A 21,493-nucleotide genomic window follows, 5' to 3' on the forward strand; every position below is an offset into this window, starting at 1 on the left:
AATCAAACCGGAAATAATGCAGCACTATATAATATGTGACATGTTCTTTTCTAAAACCCAAACAACAACAGCAGCAGAGAACAGCCTCACCCCCTGGCTACTAATTTTCTGCATGTAGCATCAGCACATCTGAGAACAAGCCAATAATTCCACTGATGCCAAGTTGGGTGGAAGCAAACGGGTGAATAAGCAGACAAACACAAACTCACACAGGACACATGACAGCATGCAGAGACGTGGACGCATGCATGCAGCAGTTCACATGCAAACACGCACGCACTCACACACTCACGCTCAGTGTGACGGTAAATACATTAATAATTGATTCATCTTTTCTTTTTTTTGGTCTGCTGTTCAATGGGCTCTGCTTCTCGTCTACGTTTAAAAGTAGAAATCATTGTTCCCATTTCCACATTAAAATTCCGCCTCCCAGAGACACGCTTTTATGTGGCCGGCTGGTGGCTTGGCTCATGTCTAAGGGTGCCCATCCACACAAATGCAAATCCAAACACACACTTAATGTCTCTGACTCCTTGTGTCGACACCCGTACAGCCCTGCACGCCACTGGATGCCACTATGCGCGCGCACACTCAGATATACACATGTTAATCCAATTCGGCATTTTAGAGAGGCCGAAGCCGGCACACACATGTGAGACCTCGAAAATGGTTCCAGGTTCTGCCCCTGGAAACACACTGACTGAAACCGCACACGTCAGACTCTGATGTCTATCATTTGAGGTACTCCTCTAAATAAAAATCCATCAGGCTGTCATTTCAGGGAGTGAAACACGTCTTCTGTCTACTCTAACGGCCCAGCGGGAGCGAAAGCTTCAGTAACGGCACCAGTTGGTCTTATGATGCAACTCACTGGATACAGAACTCTCTGAGCTCTACGTTCTCACCAGTGATGACCCTAATCCTAACCCTTTGAAATCAGAGGATGTATTTTTTTTCCTTTTCACTCCCCCAAGTATTGAAAATTGGGAACCACAAAGTAGTCACTCTCAAAAGTTATATTTTTTTTCCAAAAAATTTGGGGTTTTAGTTCACAACTAGGATTTGGGTTATTGCCAGTGCCACTGATTGAGTATATACAATCATGCACGCTTATAAGGCACCAGGCTCTCCAAAGTCTTGGCATTCAAATTTAAAGATATCTAAAGAGACCAACAACTTACATATTCTATGAGGTAAAATGATTATTTCTGTCAAAAAGCCAGTGATATAAAGGCTTCAGGTTTTGTTGTAAAGACAATCCTGACTGCAAGTTGCAACTGTTCAAACACAGCATACACTCAGTCGTCTGTAGGTAGTACGCTGACTTCTATCTCTGTGTTCCTCTTACAATCCTATAGGTTGCCTGTGACCTAGTTAGAGGTCGAGATGGTGCTGGATACATAAATTTCCATTTATGTGGAATATTTGGGCAAACTGGTTATGGACTGTGTGGCTAAAATACAACCATGACCCTAACACTACCCCGAGTGTTTCACTGCTAGCCTGATAAATACTAACAAGTTAAAAACTGATTTTGATCATCTGCCTTTATGAAGCAGTGAGTCCAGTTTTAGAGTGATGTTCACAGACATGACTTTAAAGCTAGATGGTGTTTGGGATGGAGCTCTCGAATGGAAAGACTCGGTTTGGTTTCAGTTAAAAAAAGACGATGATTTTGGTTTTATGTAAATAAACACGTTGTGTCTCAGGTCACTGTGGGCTCTCTGTGTGTTTAAACTCAACAGGATCTTTTCTTAACCTCAACTCACAGTTGCAGTAAAACCTTTGAAAAGTTTCTTTAAAGATACATATTGTACTTGTGAATTTTGACTAATACGCTGATTTTATTATGATCCTGTCTGTGACTCGCCAGCTGCAAAAAGCAAAATTTTCTCATTTCGGTAAATCAAACATTTTTTGCAAGGGCTGCTATGATCATTTCTAATAAAAGGGTCGAAAATAGACCTGGCAAACCTACAAATCAAAAGGTGTCCTTAATAATTGCTTTTCACAGATTCACAAAGCACTAATAAGTAATTTATTAAGCAGTAAAGCTTAGCTTTTAACTGATAAGAATGTGTTATAACAAAGTGGTGTCCAAAATGTAACGACATGCTGTCAGAAGCAATTCACAGCCAGTTTAAAGTCATATGTCCAGTAAACTGCAGCTCTGCAGCACTGACCCTTTTTGGCCTGTTAGACGTGGCACAGCAACAATGCTCTCTCTCTCGCTCTCTCTCAGTGACCACTGTTAACTGTTTGCTCACTAAATCCTTAAAATACAGGTCTGCTCTCATCCAATCTATAAAAGCCTTCAAACCCTTATAATTGAAATAAACAATATCTCCCAGTTAATTACTGGGCTAAGCTAATTAAAGAAAGGCCGTGGTCCTTGCCGGGGACTTTAAATACAACGCCGGGACGCAAGAATGCAGGACACAATTCAAACAGGGAGAAAATAGCTGGGACTCTGTGTAATTTTGGTTGTGGACCGCAGGGGAAAAAATGTATAATTTAAGCCAGAAATTATTCATTTAACATAAACGCTTGTTTTAAAAAACAAAAAGTATTCATTTGAGAGAAGCTGAGGAGAAGTGTGTGTGTGTGTGTGTGTGTGTGTGTGTGTGTGTGTGTGTGTGTGTGTGTGTGTGTGTGTGTGTGTGTGTGTGTGTCTAACAGAGAGAGTGTGTTGTGTCTGTGATACTGCATGACTACATGGTATTCCATGCCAAGCGTGCATGCCAGTTTAAGTGCGATTCTATGCCAGTGGATCCTTGCAGGGGTTAAAGAGAGTTTACAAGTAACACGTGAACGTTGCTCAAGTCAGCTGCAGGAGTTTAGTTTGTGTGGAGTTGGGATGTCCCATTCAGTCTAGCTTTTTTTTTTTTATTGTTGTTTGTTCATTGATGTGGACAGGAGACCAATGTGGTCTCACTGTTTTCCATGCACACTGATGAGACAGACAGAGAGAGACCTCCCCTGATACTACTCCCCTGATGCTACTAATGGCATTCATCTGCAGACCACAGCAAACACTTGGTATAGCAGTTAGCGTGCTATTTCAGTGCATCAGTGTTGGATGATGTGCATGTGAGTAAAGTTTATTTTTCTAACTAATTTAACAAGGCTTCAATTGTAGCTCTGAATCTTTCCAACCAGAAGAACAAAAGACGAGCAGCATAAGCAGCTCACAACAATCAGTTTATAAATGCTCTTCTTTACACTTTGAATACAAACAGACTAATATCAGTGAAGCAGATTGGCCAATTGGTTTAAGATCACCTCACTATTATCTTATAAAGGAAATAAAATATTTTCTACACTCTCAAATCACCTGGGCCTTTCTATATGATTTCATTTTATGCTTTGGCATAGACAGTACCACTAATAATACACAGCGGGATTAAGATGTTCCATTTTTCCATTGTTATTTTTTCTCACCAAAGAAAGCTATTGCAATTATAACTAATTGAGCTGATGGAAACATCTTAGCAGGCTTTAACACAGAGATGTCAGTGACAGTCAGTGACTTCATCTGACTTTGAGGTGAGCAATTGAACCAACTTCCAATGAGAGCAAAGGTTACTGTTGACTGACATATGACATTAGAGGGTCACAGCCGTGGTCAGAAGTTCACTCACACTCAAAAAAGTATTCATCTATAGTGACTTGAAAAATCAAGGATTGGGTGCAGAAGTTTGAATTTATTTTGGGTTTGCATACAGGCTCACACTAATATTTCCTTTTCAAATTCCACCTCTCTTGATAGCTATTAACAATCTTCTAGCATAATTCCAGTCAAAGTTTCAACTTTCTACCTGTTAAGTTGAAGAATTTGGAGGCATTCCTTCTTCACCTTCAATATTCCATCTACTTTGTGTCATGTACTTATACATGGCACAAAACATGCTTCACTGTGGTCAGTGATACTGGTGATACTGGTGTTCCAGCAGTGTCGACTTCATTGCATCTTGGGGTTTTCTGGGTTGCCAGTTACTTTTCGTTTTTCGTCTTTTTCAAGACCTTGGCAAAGTGGCAACACATCCAAATGACATGTACGTACATGCAGCTGTTTGAAGTGATCATCATGGAATTGGCATTGTTTAGAAATTGCTCCAACTTGTGCAAATCGGCAGTTCAGCATCTTCACCATCAGAGTGTGAGCGTTAGATAGAAAGAAATTACACAAAAAAGTGCTTCTATGAATGCAAGTGTGACTGAGTGGATGAGATATGTTGTATAAAGTGTTCAAGTGGAGCAGTAAAGCAGTATATGAGAACCAGTCCATATACCAAGTTCCAGTGATTTTCCCATTGTTTTGTGTATTGATTAATCCAGTGAGTACTAGCAAACAAATCTCTTTTTTTTTGTTGGCAAAGAGAAACTACCAGTTTTAGTCACTCATAATCACTATTTAATTGGACTTGGCCTCGTGAAAATACAAGTCACTTCAGCCATTTATTAAAAGATTCAAGTGAGTGTGTTTATTTGAGCCTATATGCATACTTTTAAAGAAAACCCCAAATAAATTCTAACTTATGCACCCAAGTCATTAAAGATGTATGTTGTAAAATTATACCACCAAGAAAAAGAACCGTTCAAAGAAATCATTAAAATCCCCAAATTACTGTGATGAGCGTATGTAAGCTTTAGACCAGCGGTCCCCAACCCCCGGGCCTCGGACCGGTACCGGGCCGCGAGAGTTGAGGCTCAGGTGTGAAATGTATAGTTTCCAGGGTTTTTATCGGTTTTCAGCGTTATTTTGTTATCGTTTTTAGCGTTAACTCTGTTTTCCTGGGTCTTTTCACGTGTGTTATGAATAAATCTTCTTTTTTTCAGTACCGGTACTACAATGTAGCTTGCCATCACCAGTGTGTGAATGTGTGTGTGAATGTGTGTGTGAATGGGTGGATGACTGGATATGTAAAGCGCTTTGGGGTCCTTAGGGACTAGTAAAGCGCTATATAAATACAGGCCATTTACCATTTTATTTTGTTGTATTTATCCGCGACACCTTAAAGGCCGGTCCGTGAAAATATTGTCGGGCATAAACCGGTCCGTGGCGCAAAAAAGGTTGGGGACTGCTGCTTTAGACCACAGCTGTACCTGAACAACCACAGCCTGGAGCATCAGCTAGCAATAAACCAGCTTAGAGATGGCTACTTGCAACACTGTAAACATTAGATCCAGATTTCCACAACTCACATAAGCCGTTTTTTAGTTTTCTTTATTTAATGTCATCTTTTTTAACCTGAATATGCAGCAGTACTTCCTGTATAGACTTATCCTCATCTGGTTTTTTGGTGCTGTGAGCTACCTTAGCAGGCACAGTCAGTTAAATCACAGAAATCTATAGTAGACATATTATAGGACAGTGATTTCCAAACATGTACAGTGGAGCAAATCAGATCATTTAAATTAAACTCCTACAGGAAGGTCAGCTTAAAAGAAAAAAACGTATTATACTATATTATTAATATTGCATGCATTGCTGCATATGCTACTGCACAAACAGTAGCATATGCGGTCACCAGATGATGTATCATATTTAGGACGATATGCAAAACAAGATTTCTTTTTGTCCTGAATACCAGGACCTTATATGGCAGATGCATACACACACAAACAATCGAGATTTCAAACAGATGGGGATCTCCCACCATTTTCAAAGTATTGCAATAGCTGTGTTGCTCACTGTCACTCTGTTGTTACCATTTTATAGTGATGTGAGGCAACTCCCGCAGATGGAATATTCTGCATACTCGAGAAAAGACAGCAGTAAATGACACTGTCCTGTTTCAGATGACTACCATGTGTGCAACAATAAATTATAGTTTTTTTTCTTTTTCTCTGCTTCATAAACATTCTCACACATACTGTACGCACACACACACACACACACGCACACACACACATAGACAATATATTTTTGTCTCGGGAGACATTCCTGTCCAGCTCTTTGTTGTGTCTTTAATGAGTTTTACAGGCTCTGTCTGTGCTTCAGTTGTGTTTTTGAAGCATTCTTTAGCTTATTGCCACTGTAATAGTTCAGTGTCTGCTCCAAATAGGCAACCTCACATCCACTTTTGTTCTCAGACCACTGATTAGAGGGAGAGTCTTCTTTCATTCTTGTCTTGACCTTTGAGCTGCAGGACATTTAACTCTGACACAGTATTATAGTTTACACTGTGAGCCTCAGTGAAACTTTTGTCATGCTATCAACAAGAGTCAGCATGACATAGCATGTTAAGAATCTAAGTAATAGTATAGTGACAGGATTAGTCTTTCTGTATTTACCTAGTGTTTTACTTTGTTTAGCAGCATCGTTGTTGTTGCGTTTGGGTTCCTTTTGATGTTGACTTAATGTCTGGAGTTTGATTTTGAATTTGATAAAGGAGGGGTTTTTTGGTTCAACTGTTATAACACTATTAATAATCTAAGTTACACTCATTTTAGGCTACCTTTGAGCTTTCCAGTCTTTACGTTAAGCTAAGCTAATAGGCTGCTTGTTGTAGCTTTTCAAATAGACTAAAAATGACTGATAATCATCACTCTTATTTAGTTACCCTTAGTTAAGGAGGAATACTCATTTACAAGTATTAATCTCAGGCTACATGAAAGGCTAACTAGCTGCTAGTTAGTTAGCAGCTACCTAGCTGCTAGTTAGCCTCGCATAAAGACTGGAAACAGATGTAGGTTTGCCTTTGAGATAGCTGTTTGCAGCATATTTGTAATATATAATCTAGTTTTACACACATGAACAGGTGTATTTTATGTATGAACCTACTGCAGCCTGAGGCTTACCAAACTCATACTCTGCCCATTCATGCTCTCAAACTTTGATGGTTTGTCTGCGTCTTGGCTGACAAACAAATAATCATTTGCTGCGTAGTTATACTTTAGTTTGGGGGTTTTGGTCTTTGAGAGGACAGCAAACCTGTTAGCGTTAGCACAGTCACATTTATACAGTGTAGCATGTAGATATTCTGACAAGTGTCTTATACAATTACACCGTTCACTTTCAAGAATTTGTCTCAGTGTAAGAACGTGTGTCTTTTAAAACATGGAGAGAATAGGCGCATTACAGATGTAACAGCATGTCTTTGACTGACCGTGGGCTTGTGCTGCAGAGCTGTGGGAGTACCCGAGGGCCAGCAGAGCTGTCTCCACCAGCTGAGAGAAGAGTATATCCTTCCTGACCAGGACAAACTCTGCGTGCTCCTCTCGTCCCTCACATCCGTCTGTCTGGATCCCTCCATCTGACTGCTCCACCACACAGAAGACTGGAATCATCAGACCTGTTGTGGAGGACAATAAAAAGAAGAAGGAGAAAAGCAACAGGAAGATTTTTTAATGCCTGGCTTTAATTGTCTGCGATCACATGGCATTTCATCCCTCATAGATAGAAAACATGTGGATTATATTCACTGCGGGTTAAGCTTGTAATCAATTCATCCTTTTTCTTTCACACTGTTGAGTATTGCAACACCTGAAACTCTCAATATGCGGCAACCAGCTAGGAATGGAAAATGATATGCAATCTTACATAGACTCTAACAGTGTTGTTCCCTGCACGCTGCACGTTCACAGGCATTTCATCTAACGGACTATTAGATAAGTAGTCATAATAATGGTTCCCATAGCACGTATGCAAAACCAATATACAAAAGACTTAAGGGTGAAAGCAGCAGCTGCTTATCTTAGTTTATTAATAACATAAAAATAAAAATGTGACAACAGTGTCGCAACCAGAAAAAGTGGAAGAGCTGTGGCAAAAGATGATTAATATATGGTAAAAGAGAGGTGTAGGGTCACAGCTTCTTGAATTAACATGATAAGTCTTTCTCGAGTATGCAAATTTAAACCAGGTGAAAAACTCAAACCAGATTCTCTGGAAAATTCTACCACACACACACACACACACACACACACACACACACACACACACACACACACACACACACACACACACACACACACACACACACATTCCAAAGGCCATCACATCTATTTCCTGTACACTTATCATGCCCTTCACTAACAGTGTGGAAGCTTATCTTGTCTTATGAGAACTTTCTCTCTGCGCTCATCAAGTGAAGAAGTTCTTGTCCCTCATTAATACCACACACGCATACACAGACGCGCATGCATGCATTCATGAAAGCAAAATCCTTGACTTGGTTTTAATGCCATCAGCAGCAATGCTTTGAACCACATCGCTGCAATACATGTGCAAGTTTAAAGTTTTTATCACATCATATATACACATAGATAGATAGAGACAGTGACAGACTAACAGCATCTGCATGATTTTCATCTGTCACATTCTCTTCAGAACTGAGCTGGGGTTGTCTGTTGTCTAAAACCAACAATTCAACACTCACACCTACTTCACTGAGCAGCAGTTCATGCATGTGAAAGAGCTGAAGTTCAGTAGGCAAGATTTGGATTTTTCTCACTAAAGAAAAAGATCTGCTGAAGGAGAACTTGTTAGTTTTCTTCTGTAATACTGCCATGTTTCAATTTTAGTAGGTTAAAGGGGCTCTAAGGTGAGAAATGTTGTAATCTGAACTGGATTGCATTAAACCAAATGGATTTCATTTTTAAATAGCTTGGAGAAAAGGCTTAAAGACAGAAAAATATAAGCCTTACAGGTCTGAGTGACTTATGACAACATCTACAGCTTCTGACGATAACAGCTGATGTCTCTCTTACTCCACGGCTAATTGGTGGATGCCTTTTATTTTAAAATCCTGTAGTTCTCTTTTATTTTGTTTCCTCTCAAACTTTTTGTCTGACGCCCCTGTAACACTGTCATCCAGGTCTTGATTATTCATGTGCTTCTTCCTCTTTCTTCATTATCTGCTTAAGGTAAGAATCCAATCCCAAAATTTCTTCCTCTCGGCTCTTTAGTGGAATATCAATCCGTCCTCTCCAATATCCGCCTTTTTCCTAAAAGGCTTTTGGTTTTGGGCCACCTGTCAACCAGCAATTAATTAAAGCCCTCTGAAGAAATGACGGACTGTGGCATTAGGCAGCGTCCCAGCACTAATAATGCTCAGCATGGCGTGTGTTTTACTGCATGAATACCACACAATAACACACACAGACACACGGAGGCATGCTTGTCTCCTTTTCCCGGCACACACACACATCCATACAAACACTTTAGGGTGCATGCAGCATTAGCTCCCCTTGCACCCCGATCCATCCCACCCGTTGTTTTAATCAGTCAATTTCTATATTTCTATTTCCTCCTCATTAATCACTCTGCTCCCAGTCCTCCAGGCTCTCATGGAGTGAATTACACACTGGAGCACCATGCCAATTCAAGTAAGTGAATTTCCCCCAACAGGGAAATATAACTGTCAACACAGAGCAGCTCCCTCCGACCAGCACTCCTCTCTCCCTCTCTCTCTGCCTCTATCTCGCTCTTTCCTCCGTCTCCACCTCAATCTGTCTTCTCTCATATGCAGTGTCCTGTGATTTGCCCGCCGACTGTATGATCTGGTTTGGACGATGTGATGTAGCCTCAAACCTCTAATCCCTCTAATATGTATAGGGATGAGTGAACAGGGATATTAAAATAAGATATGTGTATGCAAGCAGTGGAAGGGGGTGTGTGTATCTTGGCAGCTTTTCTTTGTTGTGAGTGTCGCAGCCTGGAAGTTGGTGGACATATGGTGTTTGTGTGTGTGTGGCCCCCTCCTCATGGCAGCAGTGGTTTGGAGGAGACACGTTGAGTTTCCTGTCTTTGAAAACAACCCATCATTACTGCAGTCCAACCAACCATCCATCCGTTCAGCTCAGAAAAGCCCGCCCCCTGTCTCCTTCCTTTTTTACACTTTATCATCCATTCTTGCTTCAACACTTTCTTTCTTCTTCTCTTCTTACTGTGGTCAAACCTGAGCTTCTTGTTGATTTGTTAGCTGCTCTTCCAAAAATCTCACGCAGATTCATCGCTACAAACTCACAGTTTGTAGCCAAGCACTGCTCAAAGCCACAGATATTTATGCTGGATCCTAGAGTTTTGCAGAAATATGCAGCATGACTTTTGATGCAAATTTGCATAAAGTCTAGCAAATTTTCACTTTTGCATTCTACATTACTAATTGCTCATTATTTATTTATATAAATAAAATAGAATTACACTTGAATTATATTATACATGGCAGAAAATAAGTAAAAGCAAATAAGGTCCACTATGTAGACCCTAAAATTAAACAGTGTTTCCATCTTTCCCTTTAGTGGTACTCAAAAAGTAATTCTCACAATTCTCATAACATGTATCATTTAAACATTAATACAGAGACTCTAAAAAAAGAAAATAATTCTCTGACCTGAATTTTCCCAGAGCGAGTAAGAGGGTACACATCGTGACCTAAATAACTAACGGTGTGGGGCGTCCCAAAGATGCAAAGATCAGGCTGATTGTTCTGAATGTTTTGTCTAGACTAAGCTCTGTAGTCCACGAGGAGCTGCTCTTTCACTTACTTATCTCTATGCTCCAGAGCAGCTTTGCAATCTGACAATTTTACATTTTCATTCAAGTACACCACCAAATCTCATCCAGCCTGTTTTCAACTAAATACCTTCATTTGATATCAAAGTGCACACTTCAAATAATATCTTGGTCATTAGAATTTTCAGTTAACATAAAACGAGTAATGAATAAAAGGAGTAAATTGAAATTCATGATGTGCAAATGTTTTAAAATCTCAACCAGACAAAGTGTGTAAAAGTGAGTTTAAGAGATTAAAAAAACTGCAACATGAAACCCCAAAACACAGACGGGGAACTGCATCCCCTCGTGCAGCTGCACATTAACAAGAACCAACTTTGACAATGAATGCAGGGATCAATAAGCCACGGTGACTTGTATAAATCTTGTTTATATGGAGCAATCTCCTTTATTTGGTAAGCCTGTGTTATACCGTTCCCCCCAGACTTATACATTAACTGGACAGAAGCAGCTTGAGCATCTCCCCTCAGCACCGCCACATTACTACATGGCACACTGTGCCAAACTCCACTCATGGGCGGGATGTGGTTCACTGTAAAGCCAAAAGCTGCTTTTGGGGTTTGATTAACATAAGCGCTTTAAAACCTCTGACACCGTGATCACACAGCTTTCTCTGATATATATTTTTTTATAATCGAATGATCCACAAACTCAGGGATTTATGGATTTTAAATAATTGCAGTAATCAATAGCTTGATGATCATTTGTTTTCATTAAATAAAAGATGACAGCGTTTAACTTTGACAGTTTAATCCAAACTAATTAATGTATTTCTATGACTTCTATTTCTATATTTTGAAAAAGGAAAAGCCAATTTTGGGGGTAACGTGCTAATAATTTATGCATCAGTACAAGTTACTTTCTTTGTTGCCTGATTGCCAAGACTCTAGAAGTAGTGTTTGTTTTTTGAAAAATCTATCTTCTGATAGAAATTTGCTTTCTTTTATTCACGCCTCGTGATCAATATGAGCCTTACCTCCGAGGGGTCTCAGTGGGGCTCCGTTGTGGCGTATTCGTGGCCCAGTGGGACTCCCGTTGAGCTCCAACCGGCCTTTCTTCCCCGGTGGCGGGAGGCCGCTGAGATCTGGGCTGCCCCCCCTCTGCTCGGGACTGTCCTGGGTGATGGGACTCTCCCCTCCTCGCTCCATCCTCCTCCAGGCTCCCAGAGGATCTCCAGCCAGAGAGAATGAGTCTGCAAAAAAAAAGTTTTACAGTATGATTAGCAGAATTTCAAAAATAAGACATTGATATCTGTATTTTTCAGACGGGCAAAACGAGGAATTTGTTCTCCTGCAAGTTTGTGTATATACAAGTCAAAGCCTGATGTATCATGTTTCTTTGTGCCATAGAAATCCACTTTCCTGCTGCTGTAAACACACACTGCTACACTAAATCTATATTGATTTGTGGCTAACAATTTAGTGCTGTGTGAGTGTTAAATATTTGTCAACCATTTTCAAAGATTTATATCTTCAGTAATTAAAGGGCTTGGGACTGAGCGCTACGGGCAGGAAAACAAAGAAGTCAGGAAGCTCTAAGAGGCAGTTCACAGCACCTATTTATGTTGAATGTTATCTCAGGCTGTTGGGTGGCCTCCTGTGATGCACACAGCACCTCCTCTCCACCACCCGTTTGAACTCTTCATGGATTTTTATGCCACAACGTTATCTTTTGCTTACTATCTATCTCATAGATCCTTTTTTTATCCCGTTTGTTGTCATAGTTTCCCCGTGCTCCTCTTTCCCCTCACCCCTCACCTGATGGGGTGGCTGCCCCTCCCTGAACTTGGTTCTGCCGGAGGTCGGTTGCTCTTAAAGGAGAGTCCTCCCCGTGGCCTTTAGCTTACAGTATAAAGCTTTTATCAGCATAAATAAAACTCTAGCCAAGAGAACAGATGTCATTTTAAAGGTAAACTGTAAACTTTTTGTATTACACAATGAACTAATTAAATTTCCCATTCCATGTTGCAGTAAATAATGTAATAAATATATTCATAAATTATATTTAAAAGCAAACGAATAAACAAAGGAAAAGAGAGATGGGCAGATTGTATATCTGGGAGCTTCACACTACCCGTGCTATCACATGGTCAGTACCTCATAACATTGCTACCTTTAACATGTAGGCCTCCATGTGCTGATATACTGATGAGAGCGTGAGCCTCGTGGGCTTCCATCCCCTGATGAGCGCGTGTCAGCCAAAAGTCTAATATAGGATAATGCCATTAGCTCTGCTTCCAAGCCTGACAGTGGACACATGCCAAAGTATCAAAGAGCAGCCAGCTCACTCAGGCCAAATGGACTGCTTTTATTTACATAAGAGCCCTGGACAATATCAGCCGGCATGTGTGACCCTCAGTGAACACAGAGATTAGAAACTGTCAGTAGAAAAAGGCAAACGTGAGGCTTTTTTTTTAATTTACTGCACTATTTTCCATACTGTAACTATGCTGTGGGCAGATTTGCAAGCCCAACAGAAACACAGGGTCTTTGGTTTTTGGACACTGGACAGAAATTCACCAGAACAAATGAGGGAGAATCCATGGTTATTGTTTGAATTTCTTAATATTTCTGCAGGCTTTACTGGCGCTGTTTTTATTGTGGTGGTGTCACTCACTCTTCTTCCTCCTCTTTCGTTCCGCCTCGTCTTTTCTCTACCTTCACTACCAAGCTTTCCTTCTTACACAACAACAGCTGAAAAGAAAACAAGCAACCACCACAAGAAGAAGAAAAAAAAGTAAACATACTGACAATCTGAGACGTTTTAAGAGCCTGGGCTAAATTTCAAAATGAATAATAAATTAAAAACATTAGCTTTGGAGTGATTAAAAAGTGTGGGTGGGAGGCACAGAGGCCAAAAATGTAAGCGGCAGAGTTCAATAAAAGTGGCTTAAAGGACAACAAAAAAAAGAAAGAGAAAGACAAGTTCAGAGAGTTACACAGAGTGGAAAGCAGTGGGTTTAAATACGAGTACAATGGTAGCTGTAATTCTCAGTGTGAGGCTTCCTGAGAAAAACAAGAGGCTTTGCAAATAAATCTAACCACTACCAGCGATGAAAAACAACTGAATATAACACAAGACTGAGATCAATTCAGTGGCTGCTGGCAGCTGCAGATGATAAGTGTTACTATACTTATCAAAATCATTAATGATGCAATTTTTTCCATTCACCCGTTTGATCGGTTTGCACCTACACGTCCTGAGTGGAAGTGCCGTCTGAATGGCAGGGGTTTGGTTTGATTCAAGTCACGTGCATCCGACGGGATTTTCATACTGTTTACTCCACCTTGCAGACCTCCAACAGCACAAGTAATTTGTCACATTTAGCACATTTATCTCTCCTATTTGGTCACAAAGTGCAACAAATAATGAAGTCAACTGTTTTATCTATTTATTTAGTTGCTGCAGTATCTGTGTCACTGATCATAGGTTAGGTTATAGGCAAATATTTTATCCTGAGTGGAAATGTATTTTGAATGGTGGGGGTCAAGAGTTTAGGGTTTGGGATTCTGTGATTGTTGATATTCTGAGAGACAAGCAACATTTCAGAAAGTAGAAAATGTGAAAACGTTACCTTTTAATCCAACTCTCATACATTAATTATCACATTAAGCTTGGCTTTAGGTAGAAAAGTATGTAGAAATTCTAGCCATAGGAGTGCACACCCACACCTTATAAGGATCGTGGGTGCTGGTCCTAACCGTGACCCAGAGGCTATCACAATATGTCATTTCTATTTTTTGGCTTTTTTTTCTCATTCATTCATTTATGAGGTGTGATTGTGCGTCTGACTTATTGTTTTGGAGCTAGGGCTTGTTGGTGTTTTTGTCTTTGACGTCAGAGGGTTCGAAGGATGAAACTATTTCATTTCACTTGTTCTGCCTCTCATTTACAAATAATCCTCCAAAGAGTCTGATTTCATCACCAACAGGTCCCATCCTGCTTAAGCTCCCCACACTGCTACTAGTGATCTCTATCGAGACCTGCACATGCCGACATCTCACCATCTCACCTAAGACTTACATGCAAGAACACACAATCTATGACCAGTTTCTTAATCTCTAAATGCATTCTGCCTCAATTATACTTCATTTGATGCAGGAGATAATGTTACTGAGCCATGCATTTTTTTCTTTCTTGTTAACCTTACTCACTCACTTGGTGGCGTGCCTGAGATAAGACACTCCCGTTAGGACGACAGCAGAATGTCTTTTAGGAATATAGCATTACACTGAGTTGTATTTCTGAGAGAGTTCAACTTTTCCACAACTCTGTTAGCCAAAAAATAACTAAATATTAGTCTTACTAACAGAGTGTAATGACTACAAGTCATTTAAATGATACATTTAGGGTCTGAGTCAATGTTATTGAAGACCAGAAACAAACTTTTCTCTCAATTCTTTAATCCAACTTTTTTTTTTTTTTGCACCGAATACTCAGTTTTGCCTTCTACCAAAATACAGATTTAGGGTGGGGTTGGTGGAGTTGTCTTCCATCAACTCAGCGCTAAGTAGTTTTGAAAGGCTTGATATAGTGTTTCAGCAATTCAGCCCTTCAAGCCCTCCTTTGTCATCATTTCATAATGCACTGAGTGTTTTAAACAGATGACAGATACATGCCAGTTTAGCCCTCACACTTATGCTCTGGTCCCAGATCCAGATGTTTCTGTAATAAGTGCATCGTGTGGTTCGACATTGTCCTGCTGAGATAAGCAAGACCAGGAGTTTCAATCTTATGAGATCTAAGTCATCGAGGGGCTCTAACCCTTTTGCCCTTTTGCATTCTGCAGAAGAGTTTTTGGAAAAGTGTGAATAGATTTTGATATGTCTCAGTTAGACTGATCACTTTCTTTGTTGCGTGCTTGCCAAAACCCAAGATAAGAAAAAAATCAATATTCTCGTTGTCAACAGTTTGAGGGTTAAATGCAGAACTGTTACACAATGACAGTGACACTGTAAGCACCTTTTAAAACAATATATATATATATATATATGTTTGTATGCTCCTATATTATAGTAGCTGCTATGAGTTTGAATAATTCGGTTTATTCATTTCTTTTAGGATAAAAAAAAATCTAACTTGCAAATTTATGACAGCTGCAGCTCATATCAGCAGTAAAGCTTTGTGCAGGGTAATCTACTTTATAATATATGTAGAGCAAATGTGCAATTATATTTAGGTATTTAGATTTTAATTGAGGCATCGTGCAGAAAGACTGCAGATGATATGCTGGGTGTATCCTAGGTAAAGCTCCACTGTGTGAAAACACTCCATACTTGCTTAATTTAATAGTATTTCAATCTAAATGTACTCAAAGCACCAAACTGGAGCAGACAGCGATGTTCATCATTAACACACTGTTCCCTCAGTTTTTATTTCAGCTGTCTTCCTTGTAAAAACCCTAAAACTGTGTCAAGTGGTGAAAAGTGGTGTGCGTGCGTGTGTGTGTGTGTGTGTGTGTGTGTGTGTGTGTGTGTGTGTGTGTGTGTGTGTGTGTGTGTGTGTGTGTGTGTGTGTTTGTGTCACTGTATCACGTAAACATCCTGCAACAGACTGATAAATGCTAATCTATTTTATGCAATTATTACAGGCTGGTTTCACAATAGCCTTTTATTATGAAGAATGTCTTTAAGTGAGTGTCTTTACAATGCATCACATGTTAATGGCTTAGACTGTCATTAAAATCATGGATTTAGCCTTCAGAAAGTCAGATCGTTATCATCCGCATCCTAAATTCATCTGCGGTGCATTGTGTGATAAGGTGTGTGATAGTTAAAGCAGTTAATAAAGAGGCGATAAGATGGGCTGTTACATCTTTCTGCTATGGAGACAAGGATCAAATGTAATGTCTTTTTGATAAGGAGAGGGTCATGACACATTTACCAATTTACTGCTTCTCTGGCCAACTGTCAGAGCTCTTGGAAAACTGTAAAATGACTTGTTTTTATAACAGCTGATTTTATTTTAGCAGACGTAAGTATTTCTCCTTCTTTTTTTAATCTCACCCTTTAATGCGTGCTCTGAGAGTGTCAGAAAGAGTTCTGTTTGTCCCGCGTAATCTTTGATAGTGGGACAACCTCATGTTTTGATGATAAGCCACTATCAAATTCCACATTATTACTCTGTTCTAGACATAACAAATACATACTGGAGGCCAAGGACGAGATTGCAGAGCAAAAATGAGGACACACCCAGAGAAATAGAAGAGTAGGACACGACAACAAACACACCTATAAACAATGTGTCCAGCTCAAAGACGTAAACACACACAAACAGAGGCTAACGTGTAATTCAAAGCCAGCCTAAACTCTGCAAATCAAGACAGATGACAAACACTGACTGGTAGTCCCGTCCATGTGAAACACACACCGAAGGGTGGCTGGGGTAAGCCGGGAGCCTCTGGTCACCGTTTAATTCTACTTTTTAAAGATGATCGCTGCATCATGTGGGTTTTTATTTTTGTCTCACCTGGATTGTAAGGCTTGTTTAAAAGTGTGGACGCGTGCTCAAAATGTCAGAGCAACGAATGTTTAGAAGATGGACCAAAAGAAGGAACCTCCTGCCTCCCACCTTCACACACACACACACACACACACACACACACACACACACACACACACACACACACACACACACACACACACACACACACAGTTAATCCCATTGTGATAAGTGTTACAGGAAACAGGGCAGTAAACACCACAGCCCCAGCACTCACTCACTCACTCACACATACACACACACACGCACACGTTGAGATTTTAAACAAAGGCAAAAAGTTGTTAAAAAGTTACAGAGTGAGCCAAGCAGCGGGATAAGCTGCTCAGTCCTCCGTACGCGTATGAAAGCATTAGCAGGAAATCCTCCTGACCTCTAAGACTGCCGTCGTAGAGACGCTTATAGAAGAGAAGCCAAACTTACACAGACTTGCGAGTCTCTCCTGTAACTGCCTGTCCGATATCTCTCTTTACCGTTATGATATGTGTCTGCTAATGAAGGTTTCTGCCTTCAACATGCAAAACCAGCCAGAGAGAGAGAGAGAGCAAGAGGGAGGAAGAGAAAAAGTGACCTATGAGGGCATTATTAGCAATGATAACAGGGGAGAAAGAGAGAGGCGTCACCTATAGGGAAATATCCACAGATACGGCTGTTCTTCCCGTTTGACATCCAGTTTTATAGCAGGGCTATCAAGCTATTGGTTAATGCTTGGCTCTGCAGCACAGATAAAAGAAGGCAAGCAGGCAGGAGGAGGAGGAGGAGTAGGAAGAGGAAGAGGAGGGGGCAAAATTAAAAGCCCTGTCGTCAAAGATGTTCAGAATGTACACACACGTATATGCAGGGAGGCATGAACACGGCATGTGACGCAAAGACTGCCTGAACATTACCCACAGAGAGAAGCGAGCCACTCCCCCCAAAAAGCCAGTTTGGTTCGGTTCAAGTGGATTGATGTGGATCTGATCCTGTGGATCCACCGACTCGGATTTTAAACGTCTGAACTGTTTGACTTCATGGTGTTACTTTTGTCCTGTCTCCCTCGCCCTCAGCCTGTCTCGGCAGATGGCCGCCCCTCCCTGAGTCTGGTTTTCTTTCTAATGTTGTAGGGTCTTTACCTTACAATAGAAAGTGCCTTGAAGTGACATATTGTAGTCAAAGTTGTGTTTCCTTAAAGAACTTCTGAGATTCTGATTTGGGTAAAGTAACATTGTTCCAACACAGAGGTACACCGGCCGAGGTTGCTGCCAATGTGACAACTAATCTATGACGACCTTACCCTAACCCTAATCCGAGGCCCTCAGAGTGTCTTTTATGTTTTAAATTGTTAGAGAAAAAGTTTTCCCTTTCCCCAAAATATAGGGTTACTTATCTTTCTGATACTCTCGAGTCCTTAGTCACACTTTGAGGCAACTGTTGTTGTGGATTGTTGCTATAAAAAATAAAACTGAGCTGAATTAGTTCACGCCTTTAAAAAAAAATGAAATAAATCAATGACTAGAATTGTTGCCAATTTATTCAAAGTATTTATTTATCGTTGATCAATGAACAGATCATTTTAGCTCAAGTTATCAGCTTACATTCTGAATGTCTGTGGAATTAATGAAACTACAGGGATGCAGTGAATCTGGGATTGTAACCCGGCACTGACACTAAATAGAACACATCTTTCACGTCATTTCTTCCCCCTCTTTGTTTGAAGGAAATTGAAAAATCTTTCATTTAAAAAGTAACCAAACTGTATTAAAGTCTTCTGGCTCTTTGTTACACAGTTTTAAAAATAATTTAGTGAGCTCAAAATTTATGCAACACAGCAGATAAATATCAGCCAGTGATGGTGGGAAATGTCGATGTCAATATCAATCAGTTAGACCAGTATCCCAGCTGAAACTACCAACAGACAGTGCTGCAGAAATGTATTCAGATCCATGTGGCCAGATATTTATTTATTAATCAATCTGGTTCCTGGATGTCTGCAGAAATAATTAAATTAGAGCTAGACCTATTGTGAAGCATGGATTATAAATACCCATAGAGACTTTTTATTTACCTATTACTTATTTTTTGTGGTTTGTTATTTTCTACTTTGCTCCCTGGAGACAAAAGAAAATGTTCATGTTGAAAAAGTAACAGAATTTTTTTGTAGATTTTCAGCTCTTTATTAAAGAGTTTTGGATTATTTGGCCGAAATAAAAGTTGATGTAACACAACAGCTAAATATCGACTACAGATATCAGTAAATATTATCTTATTTATCAGTAAACATGGCTAGTGTTTTCTTCACTGATGTATCAGTGCATCCCTAAATGACGGCACCGGCATTAGGAAGTCAATCTGTTAATTTTGCATCACTTTTACTGACACTAATAATTAATACGTGAGACAATGCAAAGGAATAAAAAATACACTGAGGGGGAAGTTAAAAAAGTGTCACTTTCTAAATGTGTTTTTGAAAGTCTGAAAGCAACATGAGGAACTACATGAACATTTTTATGTGGCGGATTATGAGGAATGATTGCTGTTCGGGAAGGTTACATTAGTGCGGAATTTGCTGTTTATGGCCATCAGATGTGTTACTGTGATGTGGAGAGCATTGGTGTGAGGGGGGAGGCGGGCGGGACGGACCTTTAAGAGAAACACAACTATTTTGAAGCTCTGAGGTGGTTCCACGCACTCAGACACACGCAAACTCACATCCGCGCAGACGGAGTGAAGAAAGCAAGCAGAGTGAGGGGGCGAGACGATGGCCCTTCTGGCAAACATTTTTGGCTCTCTCGTAAACATCTCATTCGATAACGCGAGGATGAAGAGCGAGCATTTACTGCCTCGCCCTTCCATTTGGGAGGATGCGCACGCTCTTCCGCGTAAAGACAGACGCGGAGCCACACAAACCACAGCCAGCGTGCTACACAGACTCTGCTTTAACACATCCAGGGACCACACACTGACTCAGAGCACAGCCACTCACAGCGGGGACGAATGCGGTGCACGAGACGCAAACACATGCGCGTGCTCATCCAAAACGACGATGCTGGACACAACCAGGTTCTTGTAACAGTGAGGAGGTGTAGATTCAAACTGCACTACATCATAAAAAAAAGTTACTGTTACTTTGCCCGCAGAGGAGAGAAGTAGCTGGAGGGAAATGGTAAAATTTTACTGTGACATCCACACACACACTGATGCCAAACCATTCACCACAGCTCACGCAGGCCTCACCAGAATGAGAATAACTGTAGGTATTACTTTAGGGGGTGGGGGGTTCCTCAGGCTTTAAGAGCTTCATTTATGATCACCAGGTCAGTGAGACCATTATGAAACAGGCTGAATGGGAGATATAACAGTGTATATGTGAGCGCACAGAGCAGCAGTGACGCCCATAGCATCATCATCAGCGCCCACACACATTTTCTAATCTAATCTACGGTTCAATAGCACACCTATAATATATGTGAACAGATAGTCGGGTTCATGGAGAAAGAGAGTCCCTGAAATATTTCCAGTGGACCATTTAAGGGTAGATGAAACCTCAGTTTCTTATAGCTGGATAACTCCTGAAAGCCCAAAGTATATCCAGATATTAAAGTTAAGAGAAATAAAGACTTCTCAATAAATGAAAGAATGGCTATTTTTAGGTGTTCGGGCCAAGCTTTAAAAAGCATCACCATCAGGTTTTTATTTTTATTTTTTAAATATACAAAAACAGAGTTAGAGTTCCACACTATCTCCTCCTCTCTCTTCAACTTTTTGAACCTGTGAGTAAACTCTGAGCAGACAGGCAGCCCCAGAAAGCGGCCATCACTGCAGCCGAAACGAATTCATTTTTCCTCGCGGTTGGCTAAAATATATAAATAAATATATAAAATCCTGCATTCCCCCCCCTTTCCCCCTTTCACATACACATATTTTAAAGGAGCTCTGCTGTCTTGAGAGAATGAGAAAAGGTGGACACTGAGGTGCAGCTTGCGCGCACCTTGCTGTCGGCAGTTTTCGTTATTTCATAATTAGAAACTGCAACTCATAAAATGTAAATATTCTAAATATTAATATTAATATTAGTTAGCTTGACCAACCAAAACAACAAAATAAGAAAACGTAGATCACACACACACACACACACACACACACACACACACATATATGTGTGTGTGTGTGTGTGTGTGTGTGTGTGTGTGTGTGTGTGTGTGTGTGTGTGTGTGTGTGTGTGTGTGTGTGTGTGTGTGTGTACATATATATATATTAAAAAAGAAAACCTGACGTGTGTGCGAAGGGAAGCTGGCACTTCACGCGAGTCAAACTCCATGAGAAAAACACTCTAAACACGAGCGCTGCTTTGGATTCTTGGTGGTTTGGAGACGAAGAAGGAACTGAGTCAGCCTGCAGTTTCTTAAAGGTCAGAGAGGACGGACAGACTCCAGCATGAGGAACCTCGGCTTTTACGCACAGAGCCGAAATAAAAGGAATCACTTTAAAATCAAG

At 40.4% G+C, this 21,493-nt stretch overlaps 1 protein-coding gene across 4 annotated transcripts in view; it reads right to left on the bottom strand.

Moving 5' to 3' along the window:
* satb2 (SATB homeobox 2) overlaps nt 1–21,493 on the bottom strand; it is a 57,778-nt gene that overhangs the window by 26,121 nt on the left and 10,164 nt on the right. For all 4 annotated transcript variants that reach the window (XM_085384312.1, XM_085384313.1, XM_085384311.1 and 1 more), the window contains 2 exons: nt 11,499–11,714; nt 7,113–7,298 (listed from right to left, as the gene is read on the bottom strand). In XM_085384312.1, coding sequence (XP_085240438.1) covers nt 7,113–7,298; nt 11,499–11,714 — 402 coding nt within the window. The remainder of the gene's footprint in view (nt 1–7,112; nt 7,299–11,498; nt 11,715–21,493) is intronic.

Source organism: Rhamphochromis longiceps, linkage group LG16 (genome assembly GCF_057381845.1).
Source record: "Rhamphochromis longiceps isolate RC_006_pf linkage group LG16, R_longiceps_female_GT1.1, whole genome shotgun sequence".
Taxonomy (NCBI): Eukaryota; Metazoa; Chordata; class Actinopteri; order Cichliformes; family Cichlidae; genus Rhamphochromis; species Rhamphochromis longiceps.